Source organism: Propithecus coquereli, unplaced genomic scaffold (assembly GCF_000956105.1).
Source record: "Propithecus coquereli isolate 6110/MARCELLA unplaced genomic scaffold, Pcoq_1.0 Scaffold273, whole genome shotgun sequence".
Taxonomy (NCBI): Eukaryota; Metazoa; Chordata; class Mammalia; order Primates; family Indriidae; genus Propithecus; species Propithecus coquereli.
The window spans coordinates 2,217,351-2,234,115 of NW_012148319.1; the positions used below are offsets into that span (position 1 = coordinate 2,217,351).

Genomic DNA, 16,765 nt, shown 5'->3' on the forward strand with positions numbered 1-16,765 from the left:
TGAGACCCAGAAGGAGCAAAAGAAGGCAAAACGAGAGGGGGGAAGAAGGGAAGGAAGGAGGGAGAGTGCGAGGGCAGGCAGGTAAGCAAAGTAAATGTTTTCCAGATAAGATATGAGAAAGAACCAATTTTGCTAAACCGTGCTGAAAATATAAAATATTTAATTTTCAACAAAATGAACTTTACTAGACTAAATCCCTCTAGAGCAGAGCCAAAGACCAAGTTAGGCCTGTATCGGTTTCTAACAGTGTTCTGGCATAGCAGGCATTTAATAAAATGCCTGTTGAATAAAATGAGTTTCATTCAAAATAAATTGTAATTACTTAACAAACATATCAACAGTTCTTTTATTACCACCACAAAAACAAGGCGATATATTTATACTGACTTACTTTAAATTATCAGAGTACAACATACAGTACTGTACTAGACCACAGAGATCAACTATAAACAAGATACAAATCTTGCCTATAGTAGACACTGTGGTTTTCATCCCTTAGAAATTACCTTAATTTGGAGGAAAGCCAATTTCACCCAGAGCTCTCATGATAAAGGCTCAGACCTAAATTCAGAAGGGTAATTCTACGCCCCTGGCCAGAGTATATTGGTCAGAAGTAGATGCAGGATCCAACTCAAGACAAAGAGACTAGAAAATACGCTGGTTGAAGGGTCTGGGAAAGAAGCTTTCTCACTCTTCTAAACATACTTCCTGTACAAAGGTGACCTCACCTTCTCCCCTAAGGGGCTGTCTATAAGGTAATAAGGGATATAATGCAGTAATCTAACCAAGATACCTCCCAGAAAATAGGTAAAAAATAGAAAATTTGAAACTTTCAAGCACTTCAAGACTTCGCTAAATGAAGAATCCTTAGCGAAGCGCAAACCTAACCTATTGGATTTGTAAGCATTGTTTTTATGGTAAGCTTTTTAAAGTCCAATTTTTATTTAGCCTTCATTAAAATTCCTTTAAGAACCTGATTTTTCTCAGATGTGAACAGTGACAGTTAATCTAACAACTAAGGTTAAGTGATACACACTAAGAACAAAAAGCATGCTTACCCTATAATCCAGCAGTCCCCAACCTTTTTGGCACCAGGGACCAGTTTCACAGAAGACAATTTTTCCACGGTGGGGGGCAGGGGCCTCAGGCAGTGATGCAAGTGATGGGGAATGGCTGCAGCCCGGTTCCTTATTCCCTAAGAGGCCAAGGACTGGTACAGTACCAGTCCACAGCCCAGGGGGCTGGGGACCGTAGATACAATCTATGCATTTTAATGCAATTCAACAGAAAACATTTTCACTTATTTCATCACTTTTATATCTAGAATGAACAATTTACGGATCAAATGAGGTTCTAGAAGTCAGAAGTCAAATAATTCTAAACTTAAGATTCACAACATTCTAAAGATCTACCATATTAATGACACGGTATCAAGTTACTATTTGCAAATATAAAATAAACACCTTGTGACTCTCTATATATTAATATGTCTTCAGGTTTTTTTAAATACCTATATTGGTATTCTCCCAAACAGGCTCCAAACCACACTACATTGGCTAAAACAGCACAATCGTTAAGACACTACCTGATAGTGGATTTAGATAAGAAGGGAACAGCAAAATACAGAGAAAAGAACATGGACTAGAAGCAACATTTGAGAATAAAATAGGAGCTGGTAATTGCTAATATAAATAAGAAGATGAAAAGATTCAGGATTTGGAAGTAAGATACAAAAAAAATTTTAAAAGAAGTTAAAAATGAAAAATCAGAATATCAGCTTATGCTAATGCGCCACAAAATTCACCAAATATTTTACTATTTACTCTATCTGAACCAAGCCAACAGAACTGAAATAGATAACAAAGAAAAAACAAACTAGCATACACAAAGGTATACTTCACTTCATTGAATTTATGTGTTAAAAACTGGCATTTTAGCCTGAGCAAGACCCCATCTCCACCCAAAACAAAGGAAAGAAAATTTAGCTGGCCTTGGTGACACCTGCCTGTAGTTCCAGCTATTTGGGAGACTGAGGCAGGAGGATCACTTGAGCCCAGGAGTTTGAGGTTGCAGTAAACTATGACGCCGCCACCACTGCACTCTAGCCCAGGTGACGGAGCGAAACCCTTTCTCAAAAAACAAAACAAAAACTGTCATTTTATTAATATGATTCATATTTTCTCAGTTTCATTCTCTTAAAGCACTGCTTTTCAAACACTAGTAGTTACTAAATCAATTCAGTAGATCACAACCAGTATTTCTGCACTTTAATAGACCAGAAAAATCAAAATAACATACACAGTTATCCCACAGTATCCTGCAGAGGATTACTTTCAGGACCTCCGTAAATACCAAAATCTGAGGATGCTCAAGTCCCTTATATAAAATTCGCATATAACTTATGGTCATCTTCCTGTGTACTTTAAATCATCTCTGAATTACTTATAATACCCAAAACAATGTAAATGCTATTAAATAGTTGTTATACCATATTGTTTTTAAATTTGTGTTATTTATTGTTGTATTGATTTTTTGTTTTTTTTCCCCTGAATATTTTTGATCCACAGTTTATTGAATTTGAGGATACAAAACCCATGGATACAGAGGACCCATTATATAATAAACTAAGTATTGTTTTGTGAAGTTGCATTTCCGTTATGTAGAAATATCTGTGTGTACAATGGGTCATGATTTTTTAAAAAAAATAATTCTCATTGCTGGTTGTAATCAAAAATGTCTTAGAGGTTTTGTTCTTATAACTAACACTAAACTCATTTTGGAATATAAAGCAAAAGACAGTCAAGCATAAAGCTGTCTTTGGCAGGAACGGCAACTAAGCTGAATTTAAGAGAAACGTATCTCTGAGCCTTCCTTAGATTCCACTGATACCTAAAAGTTATGTTTTTCAGGTATCAAGGAATGGCTCCCATTCTGGAATCAAAGAATGGAGGTAAACACAATGACCTTTTCTCTTCTAGAAAAAAAGCAAAGTGGTACATAAACTCAGAAAGAAATATTACAGGGGTAGTTAATTTAAAAAATGAGTCAGAAAATTAATCCCGCAAATGAGACAAAGGATTGTTCTGAAATACAGGCTGTGTATACCTGGAGTATATTTCAGGCCTGATGCACAATATAGTATCATTTATTTAGTACTGCTATATGCCAAGCACTTAAAACACAGATTTCCAATTTCTACTACAACTCCAAGAAAAATATTATAATTCCTAATTTATAGGTGAGGGAACCAGCTAAGAAAAGGTAAGTGGTTTATTCTTACTCTCTGTCTACTGTTCTTAAGGATCATCTCTGCTATTTGAGCATTCAATATTGGCAGTTCCTCAATACAGTTAGACAATCCTCTGTATTCATTCCCTATGGGATTTGATGTTGCCATCTCGATTTCATCATCTTCTAAATATATTATCTCCAACTCAGACCTCTGCTGAGGACCTGTAACTGCCTACTTGACATTTCCACTTCAACTCAAAAACTAAAGTTATAATTGTTACTCCCCAACTCCAAACCTGGCGGATTTCTAATGCTCTATCTCTCATGAAGAAGAGAGATAGAGCTTTGTCACTGATGAAGCTGAATAAGCTAGAATCCTAGGAGCTATCTTTCCTATCTCACTCATTATCTTCACCTCCCATATGCAGCATATCATCAAATCCTATGGATTTTAAGTATGTCTCAAATCCATCCCATTCTCCATTGCCACCATTCTCCCTCCCTACTCCAAATGCTCCAAGCTTTCATCATGGTTCACTTAAGACTACTGTAATATACTAACTGGTCTTCCATATCCTCTCTAGCACTCACTCAACCCATTTTCCATACTGTAACCAAGTGATCTCAAGAAACAAAATCACTCACTTTCTAGTTGCAAATTATTCTTAGGCTAAATTCCTAACATTGCTAACAGGTCTCAGAGTCTGGTCCCTACTTTAAGTCTCTCTTTATACTACTGTCTCCTCTAGAAAGTCAGCCAATTATATGGCAGCTGGAAAAATCCAGCCTGCCACCTGTTTTTGAAAATAGTTTTATTAGAACACATCTATGCTTATTAGCTTACATACTGTCCATGGCTGCTTTTGCACTACAACAGATTTGACCAGTTACAACAGACACTGTATGTATAAAGCCTAAAATAGTTACTATCTAGCCCTTTACAGAAAGTTTACCAATGCCTGCCCTATATCAATGGTCAAACACACTGACTTGTTTTAAGAATACACTATGTTCCTTCCCACCACATGCACATGCTATTTATTCAGCATTACTCTCCATTTCACCCCACCATTCCCCTAGTTAACTCATATTTACCTATCAGATCTAACTAAAAATGACACTTTCCAAGAATGCCTTTCCTTATCATTTAGACCAGCACATCCCAATTCAGCCTGGTTACATTTCAAGTGTTAAACAGCCTCAAGTGGCTATTGTGTTGGAAGGACAGCCCTAAACCAGAGGTCTATTTCTGGATTCTCTATTCTATTGGCCAATGTGCCTATTCCTGCACCAGTAAAACACTGTCTTAAAAAATACTAAAGTTTTATTTTATAAGATAGAACAAGCACACACACCACCACCATAGCCATTCTACCCTGCCTTTCTTCTTCACAAGTATCCAGGCTATTCTAAGTCCTCTACTCTTCCATATAGATCAGAATCATTGTGTGAAATTTCTGAAAATCTCGAGACTTCCAATGAAACAATATTGAATCCAGAGCTCAGCATGAAGAATATGGGCTTCTCTACGATATGCCATATTCATGGACAGAAAAGCAATAACTCTGAAATTTACTTAGGTCTTTTTAACGTCTTTCAATGAAGTTTTTTATACTTTTCCATATGGAGGTTTTACATGTTATGATTATTTTTAATGACTTAATAATCTGCAAAGCTTTTGTAAATGATGTCTTCTCTATTTACTTTTTTCTTGTTATTTGTTGCTGATGTACAAAGAGATGAAATTGAATTTTGATTACTGATTTTATATTAAGCTACTCTGCTAATCCTATTAATACTAACAATTTACCTATCGATCCTTTTTGGCTTTTATATTGATAATCATATGAGCCAGAAATAACAATTTTGTTTCCTCCTTTCCAACACTTACACTTTTACTTTCTTTTTCTTGTCTTATTGCTTTAACTAGGATCTCCATCTAACACTGAATAGAGTGGTGATAGTGTGGACCTGTCTTGTTCCTGATTGAAAAGGGAATGTACTCCTCCATGTAGGATGACAGATGACTTTTATTATAAATTGTGCTTGTTTGTGTGTTTGTAGATATCTTTTTTTCACATTAAGAAAGTTCTCATCTGTTCCTAATTTATTAGTTTTCCCATTTGTTAAATTTTATCAAGTGCTTTTTCTGCATCTATTGCCACAGTAGTATTTTTTCTCCTTTAGTTTGTTTATGGAGTATACTACATGTACAGATTTTCTATTAAGCCATCCTTTGCACATGTGGTATAAACCAAATGTGGACGTAGTTTTCCTTCTATATATTGTTGAGGTTTTTTGTTATTATAGGTCTAAAATTCCTCACCTAAAACTCTTGGAGCAAGGTATCTTTCAGAATTCAAACTTTTTAATCTCTAGCAGCAATGTATGGTACACAAAGTATATTATGTAACAACCTCAGCACCTAGTATTCAAACACATTAATATTTTCATAGTGAACTACATGGATATTCACTTTAAATAACAGTGATTATAAGCAGACTCTCATCTGTTCAAGTCAGGATTTGCCACCAATGAGAATAGGTCGAATCAGGTTGTGTTGCCAAGTTCTGAAACTTTTGGTGTTCAGAGGTTAATCAATTTCAAAATAGCAGTTAAGAGCCTGGTCTGCGGACCTGTAATTCATTTAAGATTTTTGCATGTACCCTCATGAGTAAAATGGGACTGTAATTTTCCTTTCTTACACCATCCTTGTCTGGTTCTAGAATTAAGGATAGAATAAATTGAAGAACGTATTTCTTTGCTTTCTATTCTCTGGAACAATTTATACAACATTGGAATGACCTCTTCCTTGAAAAGTCTTCTGTAAAATTATCCCAGTCTAGTATTTCCTTGGTTGGAAAATTTACTACTTCACTATTTAATAATTACAGGATTATTCAAAGCTTTCTTGTTTAGGTAAATTATTTTTCTAGAAGTTGGTTTATTTTCTTTAAGCTTTCAAATCTGTTGAAATAAAATTGTTGACAGTATTCTCTATTATCTTTTAAATCTGATCTATCTGTAACTATGTCCTCCTTTTCATTCATAATACTTATTTTTGCCTTCTCTTTTTCTCACCAATGTTGCCAGAGGTTTGTCTATTCTATTTTTCCAGTCTTTTCAAAAAGTCAACATTTAGCTTGGTTGATTTCTCTTGTGGTCTCTATACCTCTATCACTTTACAACAAAATGCCTACATTTGCCTCTTGACTAAAAGTATAAAATTATACTAAGAGTATAATTTGAAAGACTATGCATCAATATGAAAAATATATACTACTATTAAAGAGAATGCTTCTGTTCTTAAGGAATATACAATGAAATATTTAATGACAAAAAGAGTATAATGTCTCCAACTTAATCTCAAAGGGCTTAAAAAAAACCCCACACATACATAAACTGCTCATACAGGTGAAGCAAAACATAAACAATTGGTAAATCTGGGTAAACGACTATATAGATGTTCCTTTTACTATTCTTGTAACTATTATCTACGTTGAAAGTATTTCAAAATAAAAAGTTGCCAAAGCCATTAGGGTTGTGAACAAAAGTGGAAAAATAACATACTCAAAAATAAAAGCAATTTAAAAATGGAAGGACTGTGATGTTTTAGTATAAGCAAATTGAGAAAAATATTGAGGTCTTTTGGCATTGATAAATGTATAGATGGGACTAGTGATAATAGGGTGAACGTAAAGAGATGCCAAAGATATTCACTGCTGGTAGTGTGTGCTTTAAGTTAAGAGTATGTGCTGTAAGTCTAACTGAGTCTTTAAAAAGTTTACATGCCTAGTCTAGAGTTAGTTAATGATAAAATAAGCTAGCTAAGGACAAAATAAAAAAATACTATAATTTAAACTTAGAAAATAAAATGGAGTCTATCCAACTATAATGGGCAGTTACTATATGTAGGAAATCTACCTAGAATAAGCTTATTCAAAATATCTCTATCTGCAATTGGGGCTGATAAACAGCAGTCAGCTATAGAAAATATGTATTGATAATTCATAAGACTATGGACTTAACTGATGAAGAAATCATCAATATACTAGAATAAAGGCTCATTCAATGCTATCTTAAGACCGAAAAAATCCGAGAATAAAATTTTGCGTGCAATCTAGTGTCAAAGAGTACTAGAAGTGAAGCTGCTAAAAATACCACTGTGAAAAGATCTAATAAAAATAAAAATTATTAAGTACAACTTTAACAGCATACATATTTAGGTTTCTTATGCTTAATACCATCACATGAATTATATCTATTGAAAATGTATAAGATGAAAGCATGCCATTTAGTCAGAATTCTACAATTCAAATTTCAGAAAGTACTCCATATGCCTTCAAGCAGTATACCACAATCCACAAAGAGGCTGCCTGGAAATGTTAATAAATATCCAAGAATGTAAATTGTTAGTTTTATTGCATTATTAATTCCCTGAGTGAGATAGGTATATCAAAGTAACACTGTAAAACTGGTAGGTCAGAAGGGAAAAACAGACACATAGCATGATTACAAACAGAAAAATTAACAAAATCACTTCATAATCTGGATATCTGTAAAAAGAATAAACATTCACCTAGAATTATGCTGAAGAGTATGAAATCAAATTTCTATCCCAAATAAAGCATAAATAAAATGCACTAAAGATAATTTATCTCCAGAAAATATTCAATTTAAAAAGAGCCACTAATTATATTTACTGAATAAGTCTAAGTTCTCACTGATGTCAAATCTATTACCTTAATAAATGTATTTTAAAAAATAAAAGCAAGCAACTTTGTAAACATCACAGACCATAAATCAAACTTACCTTTTTATCTTCTTTCACTTTATGGGTTTTCTTCTTCATCTTCTTATCATCTAACTCCTGGTCAGAAGTGATTGCAGGATTATCAATACCACCTTTCCAAGTTTCAACAGGAGAAAGAAGTGGGTCTTCTTCACTTCCACGATGTCTTCCTTTTCTTTTTGTTTTAGAAGTGGTGAAAGCCTCATCATCACTGGCATCTGAATGTGTTCTTCTATAGTATGACTTGGCTTTACTAAACAAGGTTTTAGATTTATATTTGTATTTTGAAGGCCTCCGTTCCCCATGACTTTTTGAGGTTCTATCAGAAAATCCATTTTCTTCATCTCCTTGGGTGTTATTTACAAATGAGTTTCGAATTTTAATGCGATTCTGACTATCATCTGGTGCAACATAAATCTCTTCAGAATAGCCCTTCTGTTTGTAAATTGTGTCAATGGGTTCCACATAGTTATCTGAAGGATCCATATCTTCAGGATGTGCCAAAGGAACCCGTGAAGTCTGTTTTCTTGGATTTTTACCAATACCAGCTTCGATTGTTTTTAAAAGGTTTGGATCCAGTTTTTTCACATTTGTCTTAGGTACAACTGGTTTAGGTTTAATGGGTGGAGGCACTTTATGGTTGCGTTCATGGTCATGACAGTTTGGGGTACTATGAACAGGATATTCATTTCCTTCCAAATCTAACCTATATCTGGAACGGTCACTAGGTGTTGGAAGCAACTGTACATCATCTCCAATTGGACTATAAGGAGGTGGTGCTTCTGTGTCATCATCTGAATCAGGGTAGTTGTTATAGGGAAAACAGTCTCTGGGAGATGGTAGAAAAACATCTTCACTTTGATGGGTTGATTCCCTTGTATTATCAGACAAATAGGAATTTTCTATCATATTTTTCTTCTCTAGAACATCACTGAAAAACAGAGTGAAGACCTCAGTTTGCCGATGATACTGAGATAAAGAATACAATGCCGTAAACTTGGCAGTGATCTCAGTTGCAATGTGTTCTCCTTCAGTCATTAACTCTTTAATAGCTTCATTTTCAAAAAAATCTGCTTGGCTGTCAGTAACTGCCACCAGTTGTACAGGAATGGTGTCTTGAACTTCTGATAGAAATGCTCGAAGCATTCCCATTGATGCTTTCCGTTTGGCAGAGTAAACTAAAATATACCCATGAACCAGTTCATCTTTCCTTACTCCAATTGAAGAATGGTAAGATAATATCGTGATCTGTATTCGTCTCCTCTTTTCACCAATGATTTTATCAAGCATTAGGGAATTATTCTGTCCAGCTTGAGCAGCACTGCAAGAATGAGAGTCAAGGAAGGGTGAAAGAATAAGATCCACACTAAATGGATCACCACACATGGCACACATGACAATTCTCAAGTCAGCTTCTGATACATCCTTATTGGTGGGAACTGGGCTCATCACATCCAAATTGTGTTTAACTGATTCCAATACTCCTCTTAGAGCTTGCTTTATCTGGGTTTCATTAAATTTACGAGGATATGTACCAGTAGGTACATCTACAAAAGGACACTGTAACTTATTTGCCAACTGCTGCCCTTGGTGCCTCAGAATTGGTAGATTCTTACTAATGGAATCTCTCTGATTAGCCAGAATTAATGTAAATGGAAGACTGGCCATGTATTTATCTTTTCTGATCTGTGAAGCTTCAGTTCTTATTTTTCCAATAAACTCCCCAATAAAATTCAGTGACTCAATAGAATTAAATACACAGAAGCACCCATGTGGTTTAAAGGCGGCAGTCCACAACTGACTCAAAAAGTAAGGCGATTTGGCATCAACCGGCCGAAGATCAAGTTCATAAATTTTTCCATCTAAGGCATACTCATCATCAGTGGATTGTGTCCTTATCTCATTTGCTAGTTCTTGGGCAAGGCCATCCTTCCCTAAAATAAAAAGGTTAACTTTATCTATATTGGTACTATCATGATACAACCGTAAGCGGCCATGATCCAACTGCAAAAGACTACTGGCAAGTAACTGTTCCACTTTAATATCTGTACAGTTTTGGCCACTAAGACATGTTTCTTTAGTTGGATGATAAACAAATCCTATGTGTTTAAGTAGAAGAGATTCCCTATCAGGTGCAAGTTTCTGTAAAGCTTTATATCTAGGTTCTTCACTCAGAACTGTATGAATTTCACTCATTTTGTCTGAACTAGGTGTTGCATTAAGATCTAAATCATAAAAAAGTTCAGAATGCTCAAAAAGCATTTCCTGAAACTCTTCTTTGGCTTTTTCAACTATTTCTCGCTGATGCCTACCATATACCTCTTTACTATCAGCTTCAGTGATATACTTGAATGCTTCATCCTCCATAACAAAGCACATAACTTCCTCCCACGGCTGCCCGGGTGAAATGAACTGAATTTTTTCCAAAGTCTTTTTGAATTTTTCCTTCATTTCTACCCTCCTCTTCTCTGATATTAGATGTTGTACATGGTTCTGATAGACTTTTTCAGCTTCTAAAGTGCTCAGGAGGTCAAATGGGATCCGTCTATCATTAATTTTATCTATATGGTCAGTTTCATCCCAAGGTGTTTTTTCTAGCACCACAAAACATAACTGGAAATCTGTTCTCTTTTCCATTAACTTCAAAGCTTCTGACCAATTCAAATGCTCAATCTCTTCTAGATTTGGCAAAAGAGTGTTAAAAGCTCTTGGTAAAGTATTTATATATTCTTCTCTCCTTTTTCTTATATGTTCCTGTTTAAGTTGTTCTATATGTTTGGAGAATGTATTTCTGGCCTTTCTTGTTCCCTCTAAGTTGATGTATTCTTCATAATCAGGATGATTTTTTAATTTATTACTAACAGTTTTCCAAGTTGCATGATAATCTCTCACAGTCTGCACAAGTTTTTCAAACTTATCTGTTGCTGTGACAACAAGTTGTCTCTGTGTTTTATAAGCATCCAGATAGGGAATAATTTTAGGCTTGCCACGAGTTTTATCCAACATTTGTACCAGTGCAGTGAAACATGTCTCAATGTTGACATTAAATCGAGCTGATGTTTCCACTACAAGAAGGTTCTTTTTGTTTGAAGCAAATGCCTGAACTTCTCTAAGATAATGATCCACACATTCATCACATTTAGTTGCTGCTATTATTACAGGTTTTTTTGATTTTGATAGCTGGACAAAAAGGTTATTCACAAATTTAAGTTGATCATCAAACTTCCTATTGCATCCCTGACTTACATCAATGCACAATAAAAATCCATCTACGTTGAGCTTCCCTTCAGGCATTTGCTTCTGTTCAAAGTCTTGCTCCAAGCCTAGCTGATCAGTGCAAATGTACATTAGTTTTTCTGCTGACTGCAATTTAGAGGCAGCTGCACGTTTTATATATGGTTGCAAATTCGTACTCCGATGAGGCAAGAAAGTCTGGTCATCAATGAACTCTGTTTGTTCAATGACATGAACTTTGCATTCTACTCCATCTTCACCATTTTGTGTTATGTCACCCCAGTACAAAAAGTGATCATTGTTTACTACTCGTCCTCCAAAGTCAATGGTGCTAAGCACAGAAGTATGCTCTGGATAATATTCATCTGCTTTTGAGCGTACAAATCTATTGCACAAACAAGACTTTCCAACTCCACAGTTACCTTTGTCTTTTTCAGTCCCAGAGAGTCCAACTACACTGATAGTATAGGATGGGGGACGAGGCTCTTTGTTTTTTGCCATCATAACTCTCTTCTCATGTCTCTACATTCATAAAGGTAACCAGACATACTTCTCATTCTGAAAATAAAATCATCTCAAAATACAGATCCCAAATTTCAGAACTGTATTTGGTTCTTTGTATTTCCCTCATTTCTGTGCAGAAAGGTCTTCAAGATCATACGGATCATCTTCCTAGAAAAGGGGAGAAAGAACAAATCTTAATCATAAATTACAATGAATTACACATATTAAAGATTTTCATAACAAATTACCATGCAAGTTAATAACAATGTTAATAATAGTGTTACATGCACTTTAAGAAATCATAGTTTATGATTTACTGTTATAAATGCAAGATGACTTCAAAATTTAAGGCAAACCTAACAATAATTAAATACAAAATCTAATGTACTAAATATAAAATCTAATGTAGTATCTCACAAACTTTAATATAAACTTCTATTAACCAAATGTGCATTTTGCCTCTAATTATTCCTTCTTATGAGTTTAAGGAAAAAACTAGTCCTTCCCGCTCCCTTAATTTTCCTGTCCTCTGTAATTGAAAGCTATGTTGATGATAACTAAAATTTACTTGTAGCCTTAGAAACTCCCTCACAACTTTTAAAAATACAAAACAACCTGCTTTCTATTACAGGGTTCCTCAAAACTTATTCCCTAAAACAGAATTTCATATGAATTTAACAAAATTTTAGAATTAAAAAAAATTTTTCAGTAAGTTTTAACACACTCTCGTGAAATCTATCAAATTTTATGTCCCATAACAACAAAGAACATTCCAATACTTAAACAGGGAAATAGAAATAAGTGGACAGTTATACGAATACTGACAAGATTTAAGTAGATCAGGGCTTCTCAAACTATCTAAGGTGAATGAGCAATTTTCATTTCAAATCTCTAAGAACTGAAATAAAAAAGTGTAATTATAAATGAAATTTTACAATATAAAATGAAATTTTTGTAAAATATAAACAAAACTTTTAAAAAGCCAAGCCTCAATTTTTTATTACATTCAAGAGACATAAAATTATTGCCAAATTATTTCTAAATGCTCTTAATTTCTGGATTTATCTCCTCCCAGAGTAGTTACGAAGAGCTCAAAGACCACCTTTTGTGTGGTGCCAAGCTAAAGCATTTTAAGATTATATATCTGAGACAACCTTTTAGAATTATTTGATATACTAGCACATTAGGTAACTTCTAAGAATTATAAGAAATTTAATTTTGATTATATTCAATGAATAGACAATGAATCAGTCTGTTTAAAAAGTTTTATTTGGAGTCTTCACATTCTTTTGAGGCTGAATTAAAAGCAATACATCACTTCTACTGCCTTAAAATTTTACAAGATAGGAAAAAAATCCACTAATGCATATCAACACATATAAATTTATCTTCAATCCGTACAAAATGAATATAAAGAACAAGAAAAAGAAATCTAAGAAAAGACCACCTCTGCCTGCACTCTCCTTGCCCCTGCCCCAAATACGTGGCTTGTCCACTGACCTACATTGCAAGTAAACATCTATTTCAATTATACTACATATGTGTTACACTAACTAATGGCAAAGACAAATTGTTCTTATAATTAAAATCTTGACCAATATTTCTTGTAAAATTGTAATATGTAATTTTTGAAAATAAAATTTCAGATTTATTCTTGTACTCTAGAATTTTCTTCCATCGGCCTCAACTAAATATTAATTTTATCAGCCATCTGATAGTCAAACAAAATATATATCAGGTTCATTTTCGTAATAAAAATATTACTACACTGAAGCAGCAACACGAGAAGTATAAATCACGTGTAAATAAAATCGATTTCAAAATCTGACCTGTCATTTACTAGTTGATGACAGCAGTAAAGCCCTGAACTTCTTAGACATGGTTCTCTCATCTATAAAATGGGACTGCATACCTACACAAATTTAAGAACTAAATCATTTTTTTAAATGTGAAGTGCCTAACAAAAGGGACTTGATAAATATTAGTTCCATTTCTTAATTTGATTCTTGGAGCCATGGGAAACTATTATGAAAAGTGATACAATCAGACTTGTTACTTAAAAATGATATGTAGCAGCATATCATGGTATATATATGGTAACAAGTACCAAAAAAAAATTAGAGAAATCTCATCCAATCCTATTTTTTTTATTAAGTACAATTCTTAAAAATCTTCATCTGGCCAAACTGAAAATTTGTACCTAGCATCAAGTTTAACATTCTTTACCTAAACTGTGTAAAAGAACAGTGTAAAAGAACAATCAGACTACTTTATTTATGGATATTTACAGAAAAGAAAACATTAACTGGATAACAAAGTTATACATAGTCATAAAAAGCAAAAATTAATATGTGAAAATAGCACAATGATTCCATAGCTCACAATTACAGAAAAAACTGAAAATAGAATACAAGATCTATTCTTTTTTAATAGAAAAGCAAAATCTTCAGATGATATACTTTATACATGAAAAAAAAACTTATTTAATGATTACTTTGGGAATTTTTACTTCAAGCAGTACAAACACTAAAATACATAATAAAATATAACTCTTTATAAAAGAAACATCTATTCTGAAAACTACAAGTAATTCAAAGATGTTTAAGACTACTGTCCCTTGCCTTCCAGTTTCAGAGACATAGATTGGTTAATAGAAAAGTAACACAATATAGTAAGGACCTAAGTACCATAGAAAATTTTCAACTACAAACCTAATCCTTACCATAACAGTCACATCTTTATTGATATCTCTTACATGTTTATCCAAAAAATATAATTCTGGATACTATTACTCATTGAAAGTTAAGACTCACTTTTGCTCTCCTATACCATAAACCCCAAATTACTGAGATATACTCTATACCTTTAGAAAGGTAGAGTAGAAGTGAAAACATCCTATGGTAAAATATGTTTTTAAAGTTCCAGAGTTCCAGAAAGAAAAGGGTCTTAAAATAAATGAAAAGTGAAGGCATTAAGTCATCACCCCTTTTACTGGTCACTGAAACTGGAAGGCTTTTTATCTGAGAAAGAAATAAAACTATTATATTGAGGTTAAATTTTGACATTAAGGTTTCAAGACTTCCTAATTAATTTGATAGTGGCAGTCTCTGAGTCACAAATATTAAAGGTTAAATTAAAAATAAAGTAGTTTTGTGTGACTTTTATGGTTCCACACCAATTCACAGTAAACCACCAATCGGATACAGTGAGGAACATCCATGTCCTTCTAACAATGCTATCGGGTAGACCACCTACTGGTATTCTGCAGTTGGCTACAAAACTTATGTCATTAGTCACCCACGATTTGGTGATTTTCAGTCTGTAGTAGAAAAATTCTTCCACCTAGAGATGGAAAGGGGATGTTGGACAAATAGTTGCCCTCTCCTCCCAACTTGCTCACCACAGCACTGTTTTCTTTATCTAATTTATAAGTTTCTTTAACTTAGAAGCTTTAGTTTTAAAAAAGTGTTTTCAAATTAAAAAAAAATTTTAAAAGCCTGAGAAATCCTAAACTAGAAAAAAACTGGTGTCACTTTGCCCTCAAAAGGATTTCACTATTTATTTGGATGACTGATATCACCACCTTAACGGAGAAACAGAGCTCATGAAGTTGCTGTAACAGGTTGTAAGGGAATTTCATTTGCAACACTGGATAAATTACATAGACATAAATTATCTACTGGCCCCTAACATCCAGATCAAAACCACCCTCCATTAACTATCTGAGGCAGCTTGTTTCTGGTGCTAAGAACAAAAAAAAAAAATATTCACCACAGATGAGGAACGGACCTCCTGTCCTAACAAAAGGGTCGAACAATTTTAAAAAAAGAAAAAAAAAAAAACCCTTCTATTTTTCATGCTTCCACTAATAAACTGATGGCCAATGTCTTTCAACTATATATGGGCTGTTTAATTTGAAAATTCCTTTTAAATATGGTTAATAGTAATACCTATTTGTGTCAATCATGCATATCTTTCCTACTTTTGACATAGCTTACTTTCACATAACTTGTTCTCATAACCATCTAGCATTACATTTTTACTGACAAAGGAACCAAGACAAAAGTAGCAATAACCTACTCAAAGTTATCAGGTTAGGATCAAAGTCTCCTCATGCCCAATCTTTTACTTTCTTAAGCAACAGTCCTGCTTTTAATGGTTTGTAATGCAGTCTCACTTTTACCTTTAAGATTATCTTATAAATTTTTATTTTGTATCAAGAAAATACTTACAGAATATATTCAGGTAAAACTGTCCTCCTACAATTGTCTGTCAAAATTAAGCTATCTCCCCAACTAAGTTTTCTAAGATATTTTACTAGACCAAACGTTACATGCTCCTTTTAATGGAGTTTTAGTAACATAAAGTGGCTTTCTGCAAATTAAAAAAAAAAAGTTCTAGAAGGAATTTAGCAAAATGAAAAAATAGATTCTTAGTAATTCAAGATTTAAACTAAAACTTCTGTACCTTTTCACAAAACTGTCACATGCACTAAAAAAAGGTATAATTTCTAAAACATTGTTTTTAAATTATTAATATTATACTGCCAGGAAATTCCTATTGGCCCTATCTTCAAACTATATCCATAATTCCCCAGTTTTCTCTACCTGCACTATTATAACACTGATCCCATTCATCGACATCTCTGACCCAACATTACTCCAAGGTCTTCTAAACTAACTTCCCTGCTTCCCTTTCCCCAGTCTAATTCATATCAGATCAGCCAGAGTATTCCTTTTTAAACATAAACCTGAGCCATGCCTGGTGGCTCACGTCTGTAATCTTACCACTCTGGGAGACCAATGCAGGAGGATAGCTTGAGCTCAGGAGTTTAAGACTAGCCTAAGCAAGAGTGAGACCCTGTCTCTACTAAAAATAGAAAAATTAGCTGGGCACAGTATGGCGTGGCTATAGTCCCAGCTACTTGGGAAGCTGAGGCAGGAGGATAGCTTGAGCCCAGGAGTTTGAGGTTGCAGTGAGCGAGGCTGACTCCACTGCACTCTA

At 34.0% G+C, this 16,765-nt stretch overlaps 1 protein-coding gene across 1 annotated transcript in view; it reads right to left on the bottom strand.

The window, feature by feature from the left end:
* The window catches only part of ARHGAP5 (Rho GTPase activating protein 5), a 73,495-nt gene that overhangs the window by 47,488 nt on the left and 9,242 nt on the right, over nt 1-16,765 (bottom strand). Inside the window, exon 2 of the mRNA XM_012647888.1 lies at nt 8,045-11,929. Coding sequence (XP_012503342.1) covers nt 8,045-11,761 — 3,717 coding nt within the window. The 5' untranslated portion in view covers nt 11,762-11,929. The remainder of the gene's footprint in view (nt 1-8,044; nt 11,930-16,765) is intronic.